Here is a 21,718-nt window from a genome sequence, read left to right as displayed (position 1 = left end):
CTCTTGTAGAAGAAAATATAACATGTTTCCATAGTTCCATAGCCTCATCATAGTTAAGTAACCCACTCATTTTTGGACATATAGTACAATAGTGAATTATAATTTTTACCCTAATTTCATCTAAAAACCACCATAATTTATTAGTGGATGAATAGAAAATAACAATTTAGTGCTTATGATTTTTTTCTTATAGGAGGTGTAAAGTCTTTGAAATAAACCGAGCAAATTTGCATAGTTTGGTCAAATAAAGTTGGAGAGGTAACAATCTAGATTGTTTAGGCATCTTATAATGGATATACCATTCTAGTCAAAGTTTGGTACATGTTATACAATACATTGTGATATCCCAGTTTATACTATTAGATGTTCATTGATGTATTGTGATACATGGCACTTTTGATAAATGCAACCACCTGTGAGTGTGGAAGTAGGTTACTTCGTATGAGAATTCATGTTAATATATAATGCATGTGGTTGCTTTATATTTTTTTTTGATAAGTAGTAATTCATTCATAAAAGAAAACCAAGCCAGTCGAGACGACCTTACAATACGGAACTACTCATAAGGAATACAACAAATCCCATCCCAATTAAAAATAAAATCCTCGAAGAAAACCCCCCTAAATTCCTTAAAAACTTTGGACCAGAAGAATATAAAACCCACAATGGACAAATTGTCTCTCCACAATCTTTTTGTTTCCCCTCGAAGATACGTCTATTTCTCTCAAGCCACACCCCCCAACAGATTGCAAATGGTGTAATATTCCACAACAGTCTCTTCGCACCACCAAACGAGTAACCGGTTGAAGACCAACAAGTAAATAGCTCCTTTAGAGTTTGAGGAAGACAGGATACAACTCCAAAAAAATTCAAAAAATGCACCCATATACCATGTGTAAACTTTCAATGAAGAAGAAGATGATCTGACGATTCTCCATTATCCATACATAGCACACAACAACTCGCCCCACACAAGCCACGTTGCATCAGAAAATCCACTGTTTGAATTCTTCTTAAGGACGCTGTCCATGTGAAGAACGCAACTTTACTTGGAACTCTAGGGCCCCAAATTGAAACATGAGGAAAGGAAATATTTGCATTGTCACATAGGGAATGATAGAACGAGCGCACCGAAAACTTTCCATCCTTACTCACCATCCACACTCTCTCATCCTCCCTACTCGAATGAAATTCTAAGCGTGAAGCTCCACCAACTAATCTAACAACATCTTCAAGCTCCAAATTGCCGAGTCCTCTCCGAAAACCAAGGTCCCATGCCCATTCACCGCTTATGGATTGTCGAAATGATATGATTGGACTCCCTTTTTTTGAGGATATGGAGTACAAATTCGGAAAAACCTCCATAAGTGGTCGGTTTTTGCACCAAATATCTTCCCAAAATCTTACCCGATTACCTTGTCCCACTTTGAATTTAATTCTCGGATTAAACAACGGAATGGTCTTTATGATACCTTTCCACATCCCACATCCATGAGGATATCTAACTGACCCGCTTTCCCACCCCATCTGTCTGGCTCCATACTTCCCTTCTATGACTTGTCTCCACAAGCTATTTCTGTCAGTCCCAAACTTCCAAAGTCATTTTCCCCTCAATGCCAAATTCATAGTCCCGAGTCTCCTAATTTCGAGGCCACCATATTTCTTGTCTGAGCAAACCCGTTTCCAACTCACTAGATGGTGCTTCCTATTCCCAACTCTATCATGCTAAAGAAAGTTGCGGAAAAGCTTATTTAGTCTTTGTTCCACACTTCGAGGCAATGTAAATAGAGAAAGAAAGTAAACTGGGATACTAGATAGTACACTTTTTATTAGAGTCAATTTGCCTCCTTTGGAGAGATAATTAGCTTGCCACGCTGCTATTTTCCTCTCGATCCTTTCCACTATTGGATCCCAGATCTCCACCCTCCTATATGGGGCCCCTAGCGGCAACCCCAAATAAGTAGAAGGTAACCTGCCCACATTCCAACCCATCGAGGCCGCAAGAAGAGTGACACACCTAACCATGACGATTGGAAATATCTTGCTTTTCCTCATATTAACTGGAATACCCGACACTACTTCAAAGCAACAGAGCATACCACTAAGCCTTCTTGTCTGCTCAATAGAGTTGTCTAGGAAAATTAATGTATCATCTGCAAATTGAAGGTGCGAAACATTAACATTAGCTCCTACTGAGAACCCTGCAAAGAATCCATTCGAAACCCCTCTCTCCATCATCTTTCTAAGCGTTTCTGCCACAATAATAAATAAGAATGGGGATAAAGGATCCCCTTGTCGAAGACCCCTAGAACTCTTAAAAAAACCATGGGGCTATCCATTTACAAGAATCGAGAAAGAAGGAGAAGACACGCATGTCATAACCCATGATATCCATCTTCTACCAAAACCCATTCTCCCTAACATGTATTCCAAGAATTGCCAACTGACGTGATCATAAGCCTTCTCCATATCCACCTTACAAATCACCCCTGCCTTGCCAGACTTCAATCTAGAATCGATACACTCGTTTGCTATTAGAACCCCATCCAGAATTTGCCTCCCTTTGATGAACGCACTTTGACTCCCCCTAATCAACCCTTGGATAACACCTTTTAGTCTTTTTGCAAGGATGCTCGTGATAATTTTGTAGCTAGTGTTCATCAAACTTATATCAGGTCTTTGATATCTTCCGTCCCCATCACTTTAGGTATCAAGGCGATAAAAGTGCAGTTAGAACCGAGATCCAGCACACCATCTCTAAAAAATTCCCCAACTACCGCAATGAAATCACCTTTGATGATCTCCCAACAAGAATTTTTAGAGTTACTTGGCACGCCAACTTTTACTTACTACACCCTAATTTTGATAAATTATATATCCCACCTAATTAAAGATTAAAACATACCATTCAAACACTATAGAAGAATGGCTCAAATTATTATTATCTCAACATAACAAAGTATTAGATTTAAACAACTTCAACTATTATTTACTATTAAGATCAGTCTCATATTAAATCCTAAGTCTAACAAATAGAAATTTAAACATTAATAATAATAAAAATTATAAAAAAGGAAAAGAGAGAGAGAGAGAGTTTCTATTAGCACCCTATATATATATATATATATATATATATATTAATTGGGATGTAATTAGTAAAGGTTGGGGTGCTAATAATAGTTCTCTATTTTTTATTATGTTTTGTCTACTCTATCAAGAACGCATGCGTTCTTTCAACAACAGCAAACCTTATAGCTAAGGCCCTGTTCTTTTGAGCTTTAGGAGCCAGCTTTTTTTGCTTTTAAGTCAAAAAAGTCAGATAAATAATGTACGTTTGGACTTTTTTGACTCCTGCAAATTTCAATTGAAATCCTCAAAGTAGCTCCTAAAAGAAATCGCTCATGAGGGACTTCTTCAAATGGCTTTTGTGGGTAGCCAAAAACATAAAACAGTTCAAGTGTAGTTATCAAAATACCATTCGTCTTTAATCAAATTTTCAACCAAACTTAACTTTAAAAAATTAAATGAGATTACTAAAAGACCATTCATCTTTATCAAAATACCCATCATCTTCCAAAATACCCTTCATTTTTATCAAAATACCCTTCATCTTTAATCAAATTTTCAACTAAACTTGACTTTAAAAATAAAAGGGAATTATCAAAATATCATTTATTTTTAATCTAATTTTCAACCTAACTTAACCTTAAAATTTTTTTAAAAAAATTACTAAAATACCCTTCATCTTTACCAATTATCAAAATACCCTTCATCTTTAATCAAATTTTCAACCAAACTTAACCTTAAAACCAAAAGAGAATTACTAAAATATCATTTATCTTTACCAAAATACTCTTCATTTTTATCAAAATACATTTCATCTTTAATCAAATTTTCACCAAATTTAACCTTAAAAAATAAAAAGGAATTATCAAAATACCCTTCATCTTTAATCAAATTTTCAACCAAACTTAACCTTAGAAAATAAAAGAGAATTATCAAAATATCCTTCATGTTTACCAAAATACCCTTCATCTTTATTATCAAGACCAAAAGTAATTCATCATCACTACTTTATTACCAAAACAACTTTCATCTTCATGTGGATGTTGAATTGTGTATTATACAGGTATTTTCTTTATCGTATGTTCATTTAAAAAGGAAATATTACCGAAATTTCGATAGAATTATAAAATTTATAAATTTATTTAAATTGAAAATAATTATTTTTACAATTTTTTAACATAAATTTCATTAAACAATACAACGTGCAAAATGAAATCAAATCCTTCTACGATTACAACTTAAAAATTCCAACAAAATTTCATTTCAACTGAATGAACAAAACAAAATATCAGGCCCTAAATTTCCAAACGTTAATTGAAAGATCCCAATATTAGCACAAGATGGAATCTCAAAGGGATGGATCTATTATTGATACAAGAAGGCAAAAGAAAATTACAATAAAAAACCATTAAGATCGAAAACCTGGAAACCAAAACCTGCGATTTTGATCATTTAAAGCATAATAAATAGAAAATATATGTAAAAAAAAAAAAAAAAGAGAGAGGATCTGGAACCTAAATAAGCTTACCTGATCTGATTGAGACTATCGACTATACATTGGAGTTCTCTGGTTGAAACCATAAATGTTTGTTCACTGGATTGGAGAACCTTGGTTTCACTACTGAAACCCTAATAATAGAAACACTTTGGATCACACATTGGAGAGTTTCATATAACCATCAAGAGTGCGAGAAGTTCCATTTTTTGAGAGAAATTATGGTTTATACTTTATAAGTTTTCTTATAAAACTCGATCACACTTAGGAATGCCTATCTAGTAATCTCGATAATAAACTTTAAGAAAATTGCATTTAAACAATATTTTTTTGTTAAAGAATAGTCATAAACCATTACTAACTAGGGACTGTTTAAAATCGTTCTTAATCATTGATTTTGTTGTCGTGGGAAGTGTAAAGTCTTCGAAATCATCCAAAGCAAATTTGCATAGTTTGATCAATTAGGGAATCGGAGCTTATTGTTATAACAAATGAAATTTGAGAGGAAACAAGCTAGTTTAGGCATCTTATAATGGATATGCCATTCTGGTCAAAGCTGGTACATGTTATTGTATACATTGTGATAGCCAAGTTTATACTATTAGATGTTCAGTGATGTATTGTGATACATGGCACTTTTGATAAATGCTGTGGAAGTAGGCTACTTCCCATAAGAATTCGTGCTAATTTGCTAGGGTGCTCATGAAACTTGAATAATGCTCGGAGACAATGTATAATTGATTGCTTTATATTGTTAGATTGTAATACATTCTAGGATAATATAATTATGTAGAAAAATATTACTATTAACTTAGGGGAAGTCATATTAAAACATAATAGTTTACCATATGTCCAAGCTGAGGGTTTTAAAGCCAATAGAAAATCAACCGCCAATGGGAATCCATCATATGTGACTGGTAATCCAAAGATCCAGGTTCAATGAAAAATAATCGTTAAAGTTATTTTTATTTATTTATTTATTTTTCCTTATTGTTGTTCGGACCCTGGTCAATTTAGTTAAATCAATTTATATTTATTAGAAAAATTAAAATATGTATACTTTTTTTTTTTATTAGAAAAATTAAACTATGCACACTTTTTTATTTTAATAATAACCTTTTGAAAAAATCAATGGTTAACTGACCAAACCGATTTTGCTACAAGATCTGGCTGAACCTGATTGGACTACTGTTTTGGTCCCATTTTTTTTGTCTCTAGTTTGATTGCTTACACCACTTCTGCATCCACCTTTATTGAAGCAAAGTCAAGCAGCCCCTATGTTTTGAATTGTCTGCTCTATTATTAATTTAAGAGATTATTACATATTATTATCTTAGGGTCCCAACAATCATAAGAATCATTCACACCATCTCTTCTTATACCAATCTAAAAAAAATTGTTTTTATTGAATATTGGATTAGATCCATATTCAAACATTGCCTAGTCCATAAAACATGGTCTTGTCCAGGGACTAGTCCCGGAAACATGCAACACCCGCACATCACATGCACCTGGTAAGTGAGGGTGCACCCTCATGGGTGGCCCTCAAGGAATTAATGCTGATATTAGGTGTCAAGCTCATGATCTATGAGCATTAACTGTTTATCGGTCTGAAATTACCATTGAACCAATCCCTTGGTGAATATCAAAAATGATGAAATCAATAAGTACAAATAATTTATACAAACTAATCAAATTGCCAAATATAATAAATTAAGTTGACTCTTACAGTCTTCCTTTTGATCGATTACTATATATATATAGGTAGTGTTCTGTTGACAAAATTCTAGATAACATTCTAGACAAAATTTTGTCTTATATGACTAAAATGTTTCGGAGTAGACTGATTTTTAGTAAGGATGATCTTTATAGTCAATAGATCATCCTCACAAAAAATCAGCCAATTCTGAAACTTCTACCTCATGAAAAGTGGTTACAAACTAATGGTAAAAGTTGACGGTTCACAATTTTTCATCTTATAAACTAGGGTTAGAAATTTCAAAATTTGTTGAATTTTTGTGAGGATGATTTTCTAATCATAGAGATCATCCTCGCAAAAAATCAACCTATTCTAACTCATATAAGACAAAATACTTTGTCTAGAATATTTTCTAGGATTTTGTCAAAACAACGCCACCCTATATATATAGGGCTGTCAACGAATAGGGTTATATCCAAATTCGAATTCGAAAAAAAATATTGATATCCGAATTCAAATTCGAGTCCGATCGGATATCATTAACCAAGATTCAAATTTGAATTCGAAAAATATATGGAATATCCGATTCGATAAAAATCCTAACAAAATTAGTTTCAATCTATACCATCATCTTCAATCCGTAAAAATCAAATCAATTTTCTTATTTTTTTCAACTTCAAAAGTTATAATCTTCAATGTATTTTAGTCTTAAAATTAAATAAGCTTTGATTTTTGAAAAAAAATTATGAAAAATTCCAATAAAACATAGGATTTTACTGAGAGAGAGAGAGAGAGAGAGAGAGAGAGAATAACCTACCCTGATGCTGGCCAGCCGGAGAAGAGGATGGCTATGGGGAGCTCGTACAGTCAAAACCCATCGGCGTTGCTGTTGGTTCTGCGTTTTTATTTGGAGAAGATAAACATTTCAAAATTATACTTAGTTGTGAAACATGAATACACAATAACATATATATGTATATAAATAAGTTTTGTTTGTAACATGAATATGTAACACATATATTTATATCGGAGCAGATATTATCGAATCGGATTTCGTAATATCCGAATTCGTATCCGAATCTCATTCGAATTTTAAAATAACATCCGAATTCCGAATCTGATATCCAAAAATTTTAGATAATATTCGATTTTTCAAATTCAAATTTAGATTTCGACTATCCATTGACACTCCCATTGACACCCCTATTAGTCATATACATGAATCTTTCAGTTATATATATATATAATAAAATATTTGACTTTTCATATATAACTAAAAGATTCATGTATATGACTAATAGACATAGATGGTATTCGCAAGACATTATAGAAGATCACATCAAGCTTTTGATATTCCACAAGCGGACAATGAACTTTTTCTATTAATTAAGACAGCAAAGTAGTGCGTCGGGTAACACTGAATTTATTGATACAAATTTGACTCTTCCTAGTCGTCTCATCTTGGATAAATTATTTCAGTCGATTTACAATTATTTATTAGAAAAAATTACTGAAAAAAGACCTTAGTAGAGGGACTTTTTTTTTTCTTTTTAAATACCCTCTAAATTTTGGAAGTCAATTTTTCTTTTCTTAATAGTCTTTGAAAGTCATCTCACATTTATAATATCTTTAAATATTCAAACTACCCTTTTCTCATTTTGTTCACTCAATTAGGATTTTCAATGGCAATTACGATCATGAATGACAAATGGAGAATGATATTCTCTTAACTTTTAATATTTAGATGTATTTTTATTTTTTTTTATTTTTTTTATTTTTTTATTTTTTGTGATGATTTGTCAAAAAAAATTAAGAACGAAGTTAAGATTTTAAATTTTTTGATGATTATGTTCTAATTTTTTATTTACAACCATGATTTATGCATTTTAAGTATTTCAAGGAGATTTACCCAATATCGAACTCAAAATATATATATCTTGATCATATTTACAATGTCGAGTTCTCCACTTTTTATTATCTATTTCAATATTTTTATTATCGAATTCACAAATTTTTATTGTCTAGTTCAACATTTAATTATTGTCGAGTTCAACGGTTTTTTTAATGAAAATATTGTTGAGCTCAACGACATTAATTAAATGTTATGTTAAACAATAAAAAGTGATGAACTTGACACTAAGTGGTGAGTTCAACAATAAAAATGTTGAATTAGATCGACAATAAAAAGTGGTGAACTCAATATTGTAATATAAATCAGATTTTTCATTTTTTCAACTTCGATATTTGGTAAATCTATTCAAAATACTCAAAATGCATGTATCATAGTTGCAAATCAAAAGTTACGATTTAATCATCAAAACATTTAGAATCTCAACTTCGTTTAATGAAATATTTTTTAAAATATATATATATACATCTAAATGTTCAAAATTAAGAGAATATTATTCTCCATTTATGATCAAAGATCATAAAAATGATCAAAGTTTGCCGAAAATGATCGTAATTGCCATTGGAAATCTTAACCAAGTGAAGAAGATGAGAAAAGAGTAGTTTGGGCATTTCAAAGAGATTATGACCATGAGATGAGGTCTAGGGATTATTTAGAAAAGAAAATTTTACGAAATGGACTATTATTTATTAATATATTTGCATAGAGTTATAATTTTTTTATAAAATAAGGTGGGTTAGAAGATGCTTAGTAAAGATCATATGTTAAGAGAAATTCTATTGCACAACTTTTACTTATAACAGACCAATCCTTTTGAAATCAAATGGCTGTCTACCTATAAGTTGGTGAATGTTAATAAAAACTCTCTATTTTTATTTACATAATAAATATTTAAGAGAAAATGACTCTTATGCTGTGTTTGGATTGAGAGAAATGGAGAGAAGAGAAGACAAAATAATTGAATTTCTCTCTATTTCCCTTGTTTGGATTGTTAAGTGGGAAAGAAGAGTAAAGAATTGGAGAGAGAAAAAAAAAATGTAAGTTTTCTTTCTCTCTATAAGTGGAGAGAAATGGAGAGAAACCCTTTTAAAATGTTTTATCATTCCAATTCTATCCCTAGATCTCTTTTAAGATATTTTAAAATTATAAAATTATCCCAAATTCTCTCTTGTCAATCCATACGAGATGAAGAGAGATTGAGTTTCTCTTCTCTCCACTTCTCTCAATCCAAACAAAAGCTATTAAGGTCATATTTGTGAAGAAAGATATCAAAAGGTCTCCAGCCATAAATTAAGTATGTATCACTCAAGACACACAGTTGAAACGTTAGCCTTTGAAGGATTTTTCCAAATTTCCGTCATAATTATTATCACAAAATAGCCTTAACATACTAAAGTGTAAATTTAAGAAATTACACAAGATTTCTTGGGGAATGTTTTTGTCTCCATCTTCCTTTACATATTAATCTATGAAAAAAAAACACTTTGGCTCCTTATTTAGTAGGATTTTCAAATCTTACTAAGGGACATTGAGCTCAAATAGGTTGCTTGATTGAGAACCCAACACCACAAAAAGATTTCATGGAAAAACTCATATCCAAAAAAATAAAAATAAAAAGATTCAAAAAAGGAATTTTTTGGGGCTTGATCCAGGTTTTCGAAAATGGATGGTTACTGAGCACCTACTGAATTTCAAAAAAAATAAACAGTGAAAAATAATCTTTTTTAACTTTTTTTTTCTTTTTTTCTCAAAGTTCTTAGAAGTTTTTCCTCTACATCCCTATAGCATCGGATAATGTCTTTGAATTCCAAAAGGTGAGCTCAATGACCCTTAGTAAGATTAGCCTTACTCTTAATTTATTTGGATTTCAATGCGAGGCTCACACTTAATGGAGCTATTGGATTTTTTCTACCATTTCAATGGGAAGACGTCTCTTAAATTTAAGAGTCGTGCTGGAGTCACCTCAAGATTCTACCTCAATTTAAATTATATCTCGATGAAAAGCATCTATGGTTCCTACACACTTTCACCTCAGGATGTGCGATATGAGGTACAATCAATTTTGAGCTCACTTCAGCATTATTCTAAATTTAATTAAAATATAGGCCCATATCATAGTTTCAAATGAGTCATCTCATTATTGAAAAAACAAGATATGTTTTGAATTGTTTTTAGTGGATACTTTCCTCCACTCTCAGATATGTCATACACCAGTCAAGCCTTGTGCCAACAGATCGACCTTTTGGAGTAGTTAATTGATTATCATGGTATCAGAGCATTAGATTTATATACGTCAAGGGTTCAATTCTTTCCACCCTTATAGGTGAGGGAGAGTGTTGAGTGTATATTTCCCTCCACTCTTACGTGTGTCATACCTCAGTTAAGCCCCCAAACTTGGCCGAGTGTTGAGTGTGTGTATATATATATTTATATATTCATTGTTCTCTCCCTCCAATAGATCATTCTTTTGGAGTACTAGTTTGTTGGTTATCAACGTTAATTTACATTATTTTAGTTGATGATCGAGATGACTCAGATTATATTTTGAAATATTCAGTAGAGTTTTATAAAATTCGTTCTAGTCAACTATATTTTTGTAATTTTATTAAAATAAAATATTTTGATGATTTAAATAGGGAAAATGACTATTAAGGACATATTTGTGATTTTATAGACTATAAAGGCTTCAGTCATAAAATATGTACTATTCCAGACCTTTTGTTTGAAACATTACCCTTTGAAAGGATTTTCCAAACTTCTGTCATAATTTGTAGCATAAAATACCCAAAAAAATCATTATTAACTAATAAATCTAAATTAGGAATTACTATTAAATAACTTAAAATACCTAAATGCATCCTCACCACACAAAGTGTGTATTTTATTGCATGAAAACTCAAAATCCATGAAAAAATGATAGTGGAAAAATGACTAGGATTGAAATTTGAATTTATTGTTTGATGTTACTTAAAAAAAAATAAAATAGAGAAGAAGAAGAAAAATAAGAAGAGAAAAAGGAGATAGAAGGGAAGGAGGGGAGGACGTGGTAATGGCAGTGGCGACGGAGGGGAGGAAATAAGAAGAAAATGAGGAAGAATAGGGGAGGACATGGTGGTAGTGGTGGCAGCAAAAATAAGGGAAAAGGAAGAAGAGAGAGAGAAAGAGAAGGTGGTTAGCGATGACGACAACGATGGTGAGGTTGAGGTTGAGTGTGATGGTGATTTTTATTATAATGGTAGTAGTGGGGAAGAAGAAGAGATGAGTTAGTATTTAATTTTGGGATGAAAATAGATATGGATTTCACTTTTCCACCCACGAACTTTTGTTGGATTTTTGAATATAGGTGAAAAATGACTTTTCATGTAAAAAATGCAATCAAACACATGAAAAATGTCATTGTCAAGGGAAATTGATTTTTCACCCCATTTTCCATATGCATTCAACATACCCTACTGTAAAAAGATCTTTTGTCTCATGATAACCTATTCTAATCCCCTAATGAAACTTTTTTATTGGGTTAGTAATACACTTCACATGGTTCTAACGAAGACAAAATTACCTTTGCAAGTATAGGCATCATATGATTCTAGCGTCCATATTTTAGTATTTATTAAATCTTTTTGTTTTGCTTTATTTTTTGTGTATATATATATATGGAAGCGTTCGGAGGCCCTAACAAGAGCCAAACATTTTTTAAAATAGGAGTTAGAAGATTCGGAATGGGCTGATTTTTTGCGAGAATGATATCTATGGTGAAGAGATCCTTCTCACAAAAAATCTGCTCATTCTGAAACTTCTAACCCTATTTTACAAGTTGAAGAATTGTGGACCATCCATGTTTTGTTAACCACTTTTGATGGGGTTAGAAGTTTAGGAACGAACTGGATGATAAATACTAAAATATGAACGCTAGATGTAAATATCAAAAAATGATGACTTGAAATATACCATAAAAAATAATCACATCAACATCCTGTATAGGGTGAGCGGGCCAAGAGAGTATTCTACATTTTAACATTACTAATTAAAACAACAAATTTGCGTGTGGGCATTGAATATAATTCTTTTATTTTCTGTTAATTTGTATTGTATGCATCAAGAGACAACCCTCCAAACCTAAAAACATCATGTAATCAAGAATCTATATCAATTAATGTCCTAAAATGTTCATTTACGCTTTTCTCAAGTCTTGATTACATGGCTTTTTGGAGGTTTGAGAGGCGAGTTTCAACTCTTTATGAGTGTATACCATTAACAACTTATTTTTAAGGAAAAAAAAAAACACTTTCCCTAGTTATCAAGGAGAGTTTTCTGACTGCACCACCTTGTCATATCGAAAAACATGATCGAATGCCACAAGGATATAGAGCACCAAAACTTTCAAAACAAAATATTTAAAGAAAAATTATTTTTCACCATTGGATTTTAATTTTAAATTGAAAAACACTTTCCTTAATAAGTTAGTCAAGAAATTGTTAGCAAGGAAAATCTCCAGACCACATCACCTTATGACATCCAAAAACATAATCCAATGCCATGGGGATATAGATGACAAAATTCTAAGAACTTCGAAAAAAAATCAAATAGGAAAAAAAGTTATTTTTCACAAATTTTGTTAAAATGTACACTAAGGGCACATGTTTCAAAAATGCACTAAAAAATATTTTCTTACAAAAAATATCCTCAAGTGCTTATTCCTTTGTTTGTTGCTCTGTCTTCGAATGGGATGCCCTTGGAAACCCATTCATAGAGGAAACTCAAATGCTTAATTCTAAGGTGTACATAATGCAGGTGTGGAGCTACATATGGACCAAAAAAGGAGGGGGGGGGGGGGGGGGGGGGGGGGGCTGAACCAAGTGTAGATGTATGTGTGGCCCCACAAAATATTTTTGTATATAAAATCTTGAGATAAAAAAAAAAAAACTTTACAGATGTAAGGGCTGAGCTACATGTGGATGGTGATGTGTCCCCAACACAATATTTTTTGTGAGGATGAACTCTATGATAATTCAAATATTTTCCGCATTTTTTTCCCACGACTCAAGATTTTGGATCACGAGGTGGGTCTTACATTAGGGACCAAGTTATGAGCTTCCGAAATTCGAGGCATGATAAGTTTTCTATTGACTTCAAATCTTTACTTAGGTGTTGTTTGTTAAACTGAAAAAAATAAGTGTTGAATAGCATTAAGCGTTGAAACTTATAAGCGCTGGATTTAAGTGCTGAAAAAGTTGTTTGTTTAGATGTTAAATCATGTTTGTTACATATTGCTGAAACTGGTAAATTGTCTTTGTTACCCTTACAATCTTATTATACATTGTTTGCATATTTCAAACGCCTATTTCTTATCAAATATAATAAAATATATTATTTCTTATAAAATTAAAATACAATTCATTTTTAAATAATAAATAATACTCAAATCTTCAATTTATAAATAATAATTTCTATTTATAAAAGCCCACAAATTTTAAATAAAAAATAATAATGTCATACAAATTACCAAAATTTGAAATCAACATTAAAAGAACTTAATTTTGGATGAATAATTTTCGATGGAAATGAAGGATGTATTATTATAAAAGCACCCTATGAATTAATAAGGGCAACCCACACTATAGCCAATTTTTTTTGTTTTATATGGGTTAAAATTTTTGGAATGAGCAAATTTTTAGTGAGGATGGTCTATATAGTCTAGAGATCATTCTCACCAAAAATCAATTTGAAACTTCTAACTCATTAAAAATAGTTTTTTTTTTTTTTAAAAGGGACAATTAACAGTTCTTGGACCTGTTTTGATAGGGTTAAAAGTTTCAGGATGTGCTGATTTTTGGTGAGTATGATCTCCTCATTGTAGAGATCATCCTCATCAAAAATCAACTTATTCCAAAACCTTTAACCCATATAAGACAAAATAATTTAGCCATTGTGTGGGTTTATTAATTTGTGGGGTGCTTATATATTAATGAGGAGATCATCCTCACTAAAAATCAACTCATTCCAAAACTTTTAACCCATATAAGACAAAATAATTTAGCCATGGTGTGGGTTTATTAATTTGTGGTGTGCTTATATATTTATCCATGGGATATAAGAAGTAATATCCTTTTGAGAATAAGGGCATACTTGTCCGTGCTCAAAAAAATGAAGGGCATACTTGTCTGTGTCAAAAAAAGTGAAGTGCTTATCGCTTCAGCACTTTTTTTCAGCATCAAAATAGTGCTGAATTTTTTTCACTTATTTTTAGCAATAAGCGTTGAAAATATGGAGTAAACAAACGCACTATTTTAACAAAAAGTGCTGAATTTAATTTTTTTCAGCAATAAACACTGAAAAATAGCGCAAGCAAACACTGCCTTAGTGAATATGCCTAATTCTCTTTTGATCTCACAAAGTCAATAAAATTTCCATATCTTAACAATTGTTACATAGTGTTGTCTATTAAAATATCTCTAGATCTCTCATTATAAGAACTATCATGGCTTCTATTATGTAAACTTTCCTATTATAATGTATAGAGCAACATCTACCAGTTAAGACTGTCGATTTTCTAAACCTTTGATCATTGGTTTTGAAATTTTCTTTTTTGGTTATGTTTTTTCACATCTGATCTATCCTCACAAAATAAGAGGATTTGGGAACTACAGGAAAGTAGTATCACAGAGGATCCGGTCCGTACCAGCTGTGCCCATAATGGTATGTCCATTAAAATACCTAAGCCATTTTGCTTCCTCTCCAACTTTATTTGAAGCTATAAATATTGATTCCAAAGTTGATCGAGCTATGCAAATTTTCTTGGTTGATTTTGAAGACTCTACACCTCCTCTAAGAAAAGAAACCATATCTACTAAATTGTTATTTTCGGTTCATCCACTAATCAATTATGACAGTTTTCAGCATGTTCAGCTTCTTTGGATAAGATTTTATGGTGGTTTAGATGAGATTAAGACAAAGATTATAATTGACTATTGTAATACATGGAAATGAAACTTCACTATGATGAGGCTATGGAAACATGGTCTTCTTTCTTCTAATTAAAGGGAAGAGCAAGCTATCCAAAATACATGATTAATAAAACAAGGCTGCAGGAGGAGAACACCAATCACTATATATAAATTACCCTACAAAGCAAAATTAATATTGTACTCATGCAATTTCAATAATACACATTTCTCCCCTCCAAATTGTTCATGAATGCTGATAGTATGGCCTAGGACTTGATCAAGATATATAGAATTGACTTTCTCGTTTATTTGTAGATATCTTCCAACCACAAAGCAGCTCCCAAACATCTCAAAGCCCATCTGTAGGAGTTATTATCTCGCAATCTTCTCCTTTCAGACTCAATCCGGATATCTTTGCTGATGGAAGTTGTTTTTTTTTTTTTTTTGGATGGTAGAATTTCCTATCTACAGATGTGGGTGATGAAGGAATCCAACTGAGTTGTAGAGCTCCCACTATTTGACACCGCTTGACGAACAGCTACACCCAGTTCCTGGGCTCGTTTCCTCATCTCCTTCCCCTCCTCCGATACCATCAATTTTCTAACTGCACTTTCAACAGCGATGGAAGACACTACCTCTTCTCGACATGCCCACTCTCGAACAACAAGCCCTACTCTTAGCACCTCGGTTACCAACAGAGTATTCGAAGGTTGGTCAGAGTGCATGGGCCAAGCGGCTATCGGCACACCCATACTTAGGCTTTCCATGCACGAGTTCCACCCACAATGGCTCACAAACCCGGCAGTTGACGAGTGAGCCAGGATCTCAAGCTGTGGTGCCCAATCCCTTTCTATCAACCCGAATCCCTCTACCCTCTCCTCATAACCATCTGGTAATCGAATTTTTCTAACTTGTTCTTCTCCCTTATAAATGTCACCTCGGTCGGCATCCCTCAACACCCAAATAAACTTTTGCTTACTACGTTCTAATCCGATTGCAATTTCATTGATCTGCTCATCCGATATCGAAGTCATGGTCCCAAAAGAAACATAGATAACCGAAATCGGAAGTTGCTTGTCTAGCCATTCAAGGCATTTGTTTCGCGGTCCAGCTGCTGCATCAAAAAATGCTACTGGATTGAGTGGCCCAACAGCCCATTTTCTAGTTTTTCCAAGCACTGGATGTTGAGTCATGTGATTGATGAACCTCCCATCTATTTCTTCACAGGTGTTATAGATATCACCAACGTCAAACTTGCTCCACTCTTCGTTGCGAGCGGCAAAGTCCCAAAACCTTTCATCGAAGCAGCCCTCGAATGAGAAAAGAGGCAAATCAGGTGGAATTAAGTTTCCACCATCAGCTGGCTTTCCTTGGGATTCCCATGCAAACTGGAGCAGGGCGAAGGCAGAGCAACTACCGAAGGAATAAGCTTCTGTGTTAGGGTGGAAAGAGGCTTCTTCAGCAGCAAATGACATGAGGGAATCATGTAGAACAATGATTCGTCGAATCGTAGGAGGGAAAGTTTTGAGGAGAATGGAAAGAGGTTTGCGGAGATTAAGGGAAGCATCGAAGATGGGGACTAGGTGGGAAGGGAACTTGTTGGAGGCATTAGGATCAGGAGGAGGAGTGGGGAATGGTGGAAGATGGTAGTCATGGAAGTGGATGTTTGGTATGGTGCAAGGGTCCCAGCCATGCACACGGCTCTTCGCTTGACGATTGTGAGACGCTGAGCCAATATAATGTACAGGGACACCGTAGGAAGATATGAGTCGCGATAAATGTAGTAGCTGGTTGAGGTGGCCTTGCGCTGGAAGAGGAACTATCACCACCACCACACCATGATCTTGATTCATTAATTCTTTCATTTTGATCTTCTTCTCTGTGTGTGTGTGTGTGTGTTTGTTTGGCTTTTATAAACTCCTTTGCTTGGTTGATGGGTTTGTACAGTCCAACATAGGACCTGAACTGGTCAAGAGAGGTGTGCCCACCAACTCATTTTCGTCATCAATATCGTCATATAGCTGGAATCTATGGAATGAGAAAAGATGACCACACTTCCCCCACGTTGCTATTTGGGGCCCAAAAGTGCCATGCAAAGTCGCCTTTTTCACTTGGACGACGGTTTTAGGAAGGATCCAAATGACGAATTTTCTAATGCGGCATGGATGGTGCAGGGCGAGTTGTTGTATGTTGTGTATGGAAGATGGAGAATCAAGGGACCACCTCCTAATTCACTGCAAGTTCTCTCAAGCCATTTGGGCTCATTTTTTTAGGTTATATGGGGTCTCGACATGCTTGCCGAAATCAGTCAAAGACGTTTTTATTGGTTGGTCGTCAATCGGTTACTCATTTAGTGGGTCAAAGAGGACGTTGTGGAGTATTACACCCTTCGCAATTTGTTGGGGGATATGGCTTGAAAGGAATAGGCATATTTTTGAAGGGAAACGGAAAGAATATTCGGATACGATTATGTCTATCTTGGGTCTTATCTATTGTTGGTCCAAAGTTTACAAGGAGTTTAGGGGACTATACTTCGAGGACTTTTTGTACAGATGGGATAGGATTTGTTGTTCTATGCGTGTGTAGCTCTCTTTTGTAAGGTCTCACCAAGTTGATCAACTCGATCGACTTGGCTTTGTTTCATTAATACAATACTATTTATCAAAAAAAAAAAATGACCAGACGATATAAATTATAAAATTTAGTTAAAAAATGAAAAAAAAAAAATAACAAAGGCAAAAGACCACCTTTGTTTAGTTTGACTGCACATTATGTGGCATCAAAAACAACCAGGCTAGCAGATTTAGTAAGATTCAAATCTATGGACCGTTGGGCCCACATGGATTGCCCCATTTACAATCTAACACCGTAGACTTTTAGGTACTGTTCGTTTGATTTTCAAGAACCAATTTTTTTTGCTTTTAAATAAAAAAAATTAGATAAATGATGATTTTTTTGGCTCTTGCGGATTTCAATTGAAGCTCAAAAGTAACTCCTAAAAAAAATCGCTCAAGAAGAACTTCTTCAAATGATTTTTGCGGGAAGTCAAAAATGTAAAACGGCTCAAGTGTAATTACCTAAATACCCTTTACCTTTAATCAAATTTTCAACCAAATTTAACCTTAAAAAAATAAAATGAGATTACTAAAATACCCTTCGTCTTTACCAAAATACCCTTCATATTTCAAAATACCCTTCATTTTTACCAAAATACCCTTCATTTTTAATCAAATTTTCAACCAAAGTTAACCTTAAAATATAAAAAGGAATTACCAAAATACCATTCATCTTTATCAAAATATCATTCATCTTTCAAAATACCCTTCATCTTCTAAAATACTTTTCATCTTTACCAATTATCAAGATACATTTCTTCTTCCAAAATGCCCTTCATCTTTACCAAAATATCCTTCATCTTTAATCAAATTTTCAACTAAATTTAATCCTAAAAAATAAAAATGAATTACCAAAATACCTTTCATCTTTATCAAAATACCCTTCATCTTCCAAAATACCCTTCATTTTTAATTAAATTTTCAACCAAAATTAACCTTAAAAAATAAAATAAAAATTATCAAAATACCCTTAATCTTTATCAAAATACCATTCATCTTTATTATCAAGACCAAAAGTAATTCATCTCCACTGCTTTATTACCAAAACACCCTTCATTTTTATATGGATGTTGGATTGTATATTATATAAGTATTTTCTTTATCATATGTTCATTTTTAAGAGGAGATGCTGTCGAAATTACAATAGAATTATAAAATTTATAAATTTATTTAAATTGAAAATAATTATTTTTATAATTTTTTAATATAAATTTGATATATATATATATAGTGTAATTATATATTTATTAAGGTATTCTACTCATTTTTGTGCAGTTTGGGTGCATTATCAAAATTAAAGGTATTCTGGTCATCTTGCCATAGTCCAACAATAAAAAGTTATCAAACGAACATCAATTTATAACTTATATGCTTTTGTAAAGAATAAGCTTTTGTTGGATGTGACTTTTCAAGCTCTAAGCTTCTACTATATAAATATAATAAATTTATATTAAAAATTATAAAAATATTTATTTTAAATTTAAATAAATTTATAAATTTTATAATTCTATCGAAATTTTGGTAGTATCTCCTCTTGAAAATGAACATATCAAATTTTGCTGGTAAAAAAAATCTCCATAATACACAATTCAACATCCACATAAAGATGAAGGGTGTGTTTTGATAATAAAGTAGTGATGATGAATTGCTTTTAGTCTTGGTAGTAAAGATAAAGGGTATTTTGGTAACCTTCTTTTATTTTTTAAGGTTAGGTTTGGTTTAAAATTTGATTAAAGATTAAAGGTATTTTAGTAATGGTGAAAAGAGTTTTGGAAGATGAAGGGTATTTCGTAATTTCCTTTTATTTTTTAAGGTTACGTTTGATTGGAAATTTGATTAAAAATGAATGATATTTTGAAAGATGAAGGGTAGTTTGATAATTTGATTAAAGATGAAGGGTATTTTGATAAAGATGAAGGGTATTTTGGAAGATGAAGGGCATTTTGATAAAAATGAAATGTATTTTAGAAGATAAAGGGTACTTTGGTAATCTTTTTTTTTTAAGGTTAAATTTAATTGAAAATTTGATTAAAGATGAAGAGTATTTTGATAAAAATGAGGGGTATTTTGAATGATGAAGGGTATTTTGATAAATATGAAGGGTATAATAATCTCATTTAATTATTTAAGATTAAGTTTGGTTGAAAATTTGATTAAAGATGAAGGGTATTTTAGTAATTACACTCGAGTAATTTTACATTTTTGACTTCTCGCAAAGGCTATTTGAAGAAGTCCCTCTTTGACGACTTCTTTTAAGAATTACTTTTGGGCTTCAATTGAAATCCGTAGGAATAAAAAAAAAAAAACCCAACGAATATCATTTATCTGATTTTTTTTTGCTTACAAACAAAAAAAGCTAACTCCTGAAACTCAAACGAAAAGGGCCTAATTCATGAAAAACTCAAATTAAAAAATACAAAAGACAAAAAAATATAAATTTTGTTTGAGTTTGATCCAAGGTGTTAAAAATGGATGGCCATGCAACTCCCACATTTGAGTTTGACCCAAGGTATTGAAAATGGATGGCCATGCAACACCCAAATTTTAAAGAATAGCTCTACATCGACTTCGTTGGACACTGTGTTACCGTCACAATGCACAAATAACCATAGATTTATTTCTTCAATATACAAGTAAAAAAATCTACGGTTTTCTATGCACTACAATGTAAGTGCAGTGTCCAACACAGATTTTGTTAAGATGCACCCTAAGTTCACACGTTAAGATGCATTATGTCAAGGCCGGACCCAAAGATTTTCACTTGCAGGGGTGAACTAATAGTGTGAAGATGAAATTTTAAAAAATATATATTATAAATAGTAAGTGGAATTTAGAAAATCGATTTTCTATTTTATTAATTAAAAATATAAGTGGAATTAGAAGAAAAATCTTTTTACAAAAAAAAATGAGAAACTATGATTTATTGGCTTCTTAAAACTCAAAACTCTCTGAAGTGGAGAAGACAAACTTAGTACAAACCCTAACAATTACTCATGTCATTTTGGCCAAAATAATCTTGTTTTTTTCTTTTTTTCTAAATCCCAAAATTGTCGGATAAAATTGATTTGTCCCGAAAATTTTTTAAATTACGATTTATTGAAAGGTATAAGTTACAACATGTCAGTGAAACTGTGAAATAGTTTTCCCTTTCCAAGATTTTATATATGAAAGAGTAAGTCTAGTCTTACTATGTTGTTGAGTTCATCTTGTGACATCCTAAAACATGATCCAATGCCACTGGGATGTAGAGGAAACAATTCTATGAAGTTAAAAAAAAAAAAAAAAAAAATTCTAAAAAAGGTGTGTTCTTTCATAGTTAAAATTTAATTTTAAATTTGGGAGTTCATGAGTCATTCATTTTCAAAACTTTTGATCAAGTCCCCAAAAAAAAAAAAAATTTATTTTTTTCTTTAGAACTAAGTTTATTCATGAAATCTAGAGGGTTGCGGTGTTGGATTGCCAATTTGGTAATTCCATCTGTATTCAACGACCCTGAGTAAGATTTTAAATCTTACCAAGTCAGTAAGGAAAACATTTCCTTACAAAAAAAATAATAATAATATTGTGCTGGGGACACATAACCTTCCACATTTAGCTCAGCCCTTCCATCTGTAAAAAGTTTATTTTATTTTTTATTTCAAGATTTTATATACAAAATAAAATATTTTGCGACGGCTACGCATACATCTACACTTGCTTATTTGAGTTTCCTCCATCAACGGGTTTACCAAGGGCGTCCCATACAAAAATGGAGTACGGTGAAGACAGAACAACAAATGAAGGAATAAGCATTTGAGGATATTTTTTGTATGAATTTTTTTTTTTTAGGCCATTTTGGTAGGAATTTTTTTTTTTTTTTTGAAGGTACTTTTAATGCATCTTAACATGTGCCCTTAGGATACATTTTAACCAAATTCGTGAAAATAAATTTTTTTTTTCAAAGTTCTTAGAATTTTGTCATCTACATTTTCATGGCATTGGATCATGTTT

General features: G+C 32.3%; 1 protein-coding gene across 1 annotated transcript; it reads right to left on the bottom strand.

Moving 5' to 3' along the window:
* Positions 1-15,540: 15,540 nt before the first annotated feature.
* On the bottom strand, positions 15,541-18,873 carry LOC147386943 (zeatin O-glucosyltransferase-like). The gene has a single exon (XM_086423897.1). It carries the CDS (start codon positions 16,976-16,978, stop codon positions 15,575-15,577), a length of 1,404 nt encoding a protein of 467 aa, XP_086280023.1. The 5' UTR covers positions 16,979-18,873; the 3' UTR covers positions 15,541-15,574.
* Positions 18,874-21,718: the final 2,845 nt, after the last annotated feature.

The sequence above is a fragment of the Akebia trifoliata genome, chromosome 14 (assembly GCF_017979445.1).
Source record: "Akebia trifoliata isolate Shusen 1 chromosome 14, ASM1797944v1, whole genome shotgun sequence".
Taxonomy (NCBI): Eukaryota; Viridiplantae; Streptophyta; class Magnoliopsida; order Ranunculales; family Lardizabalaceae; genus Akebia; species Akebia trifoliata.
This window is presented reverse-complemented; position numbering and strand designations above follow the sequence as displayed.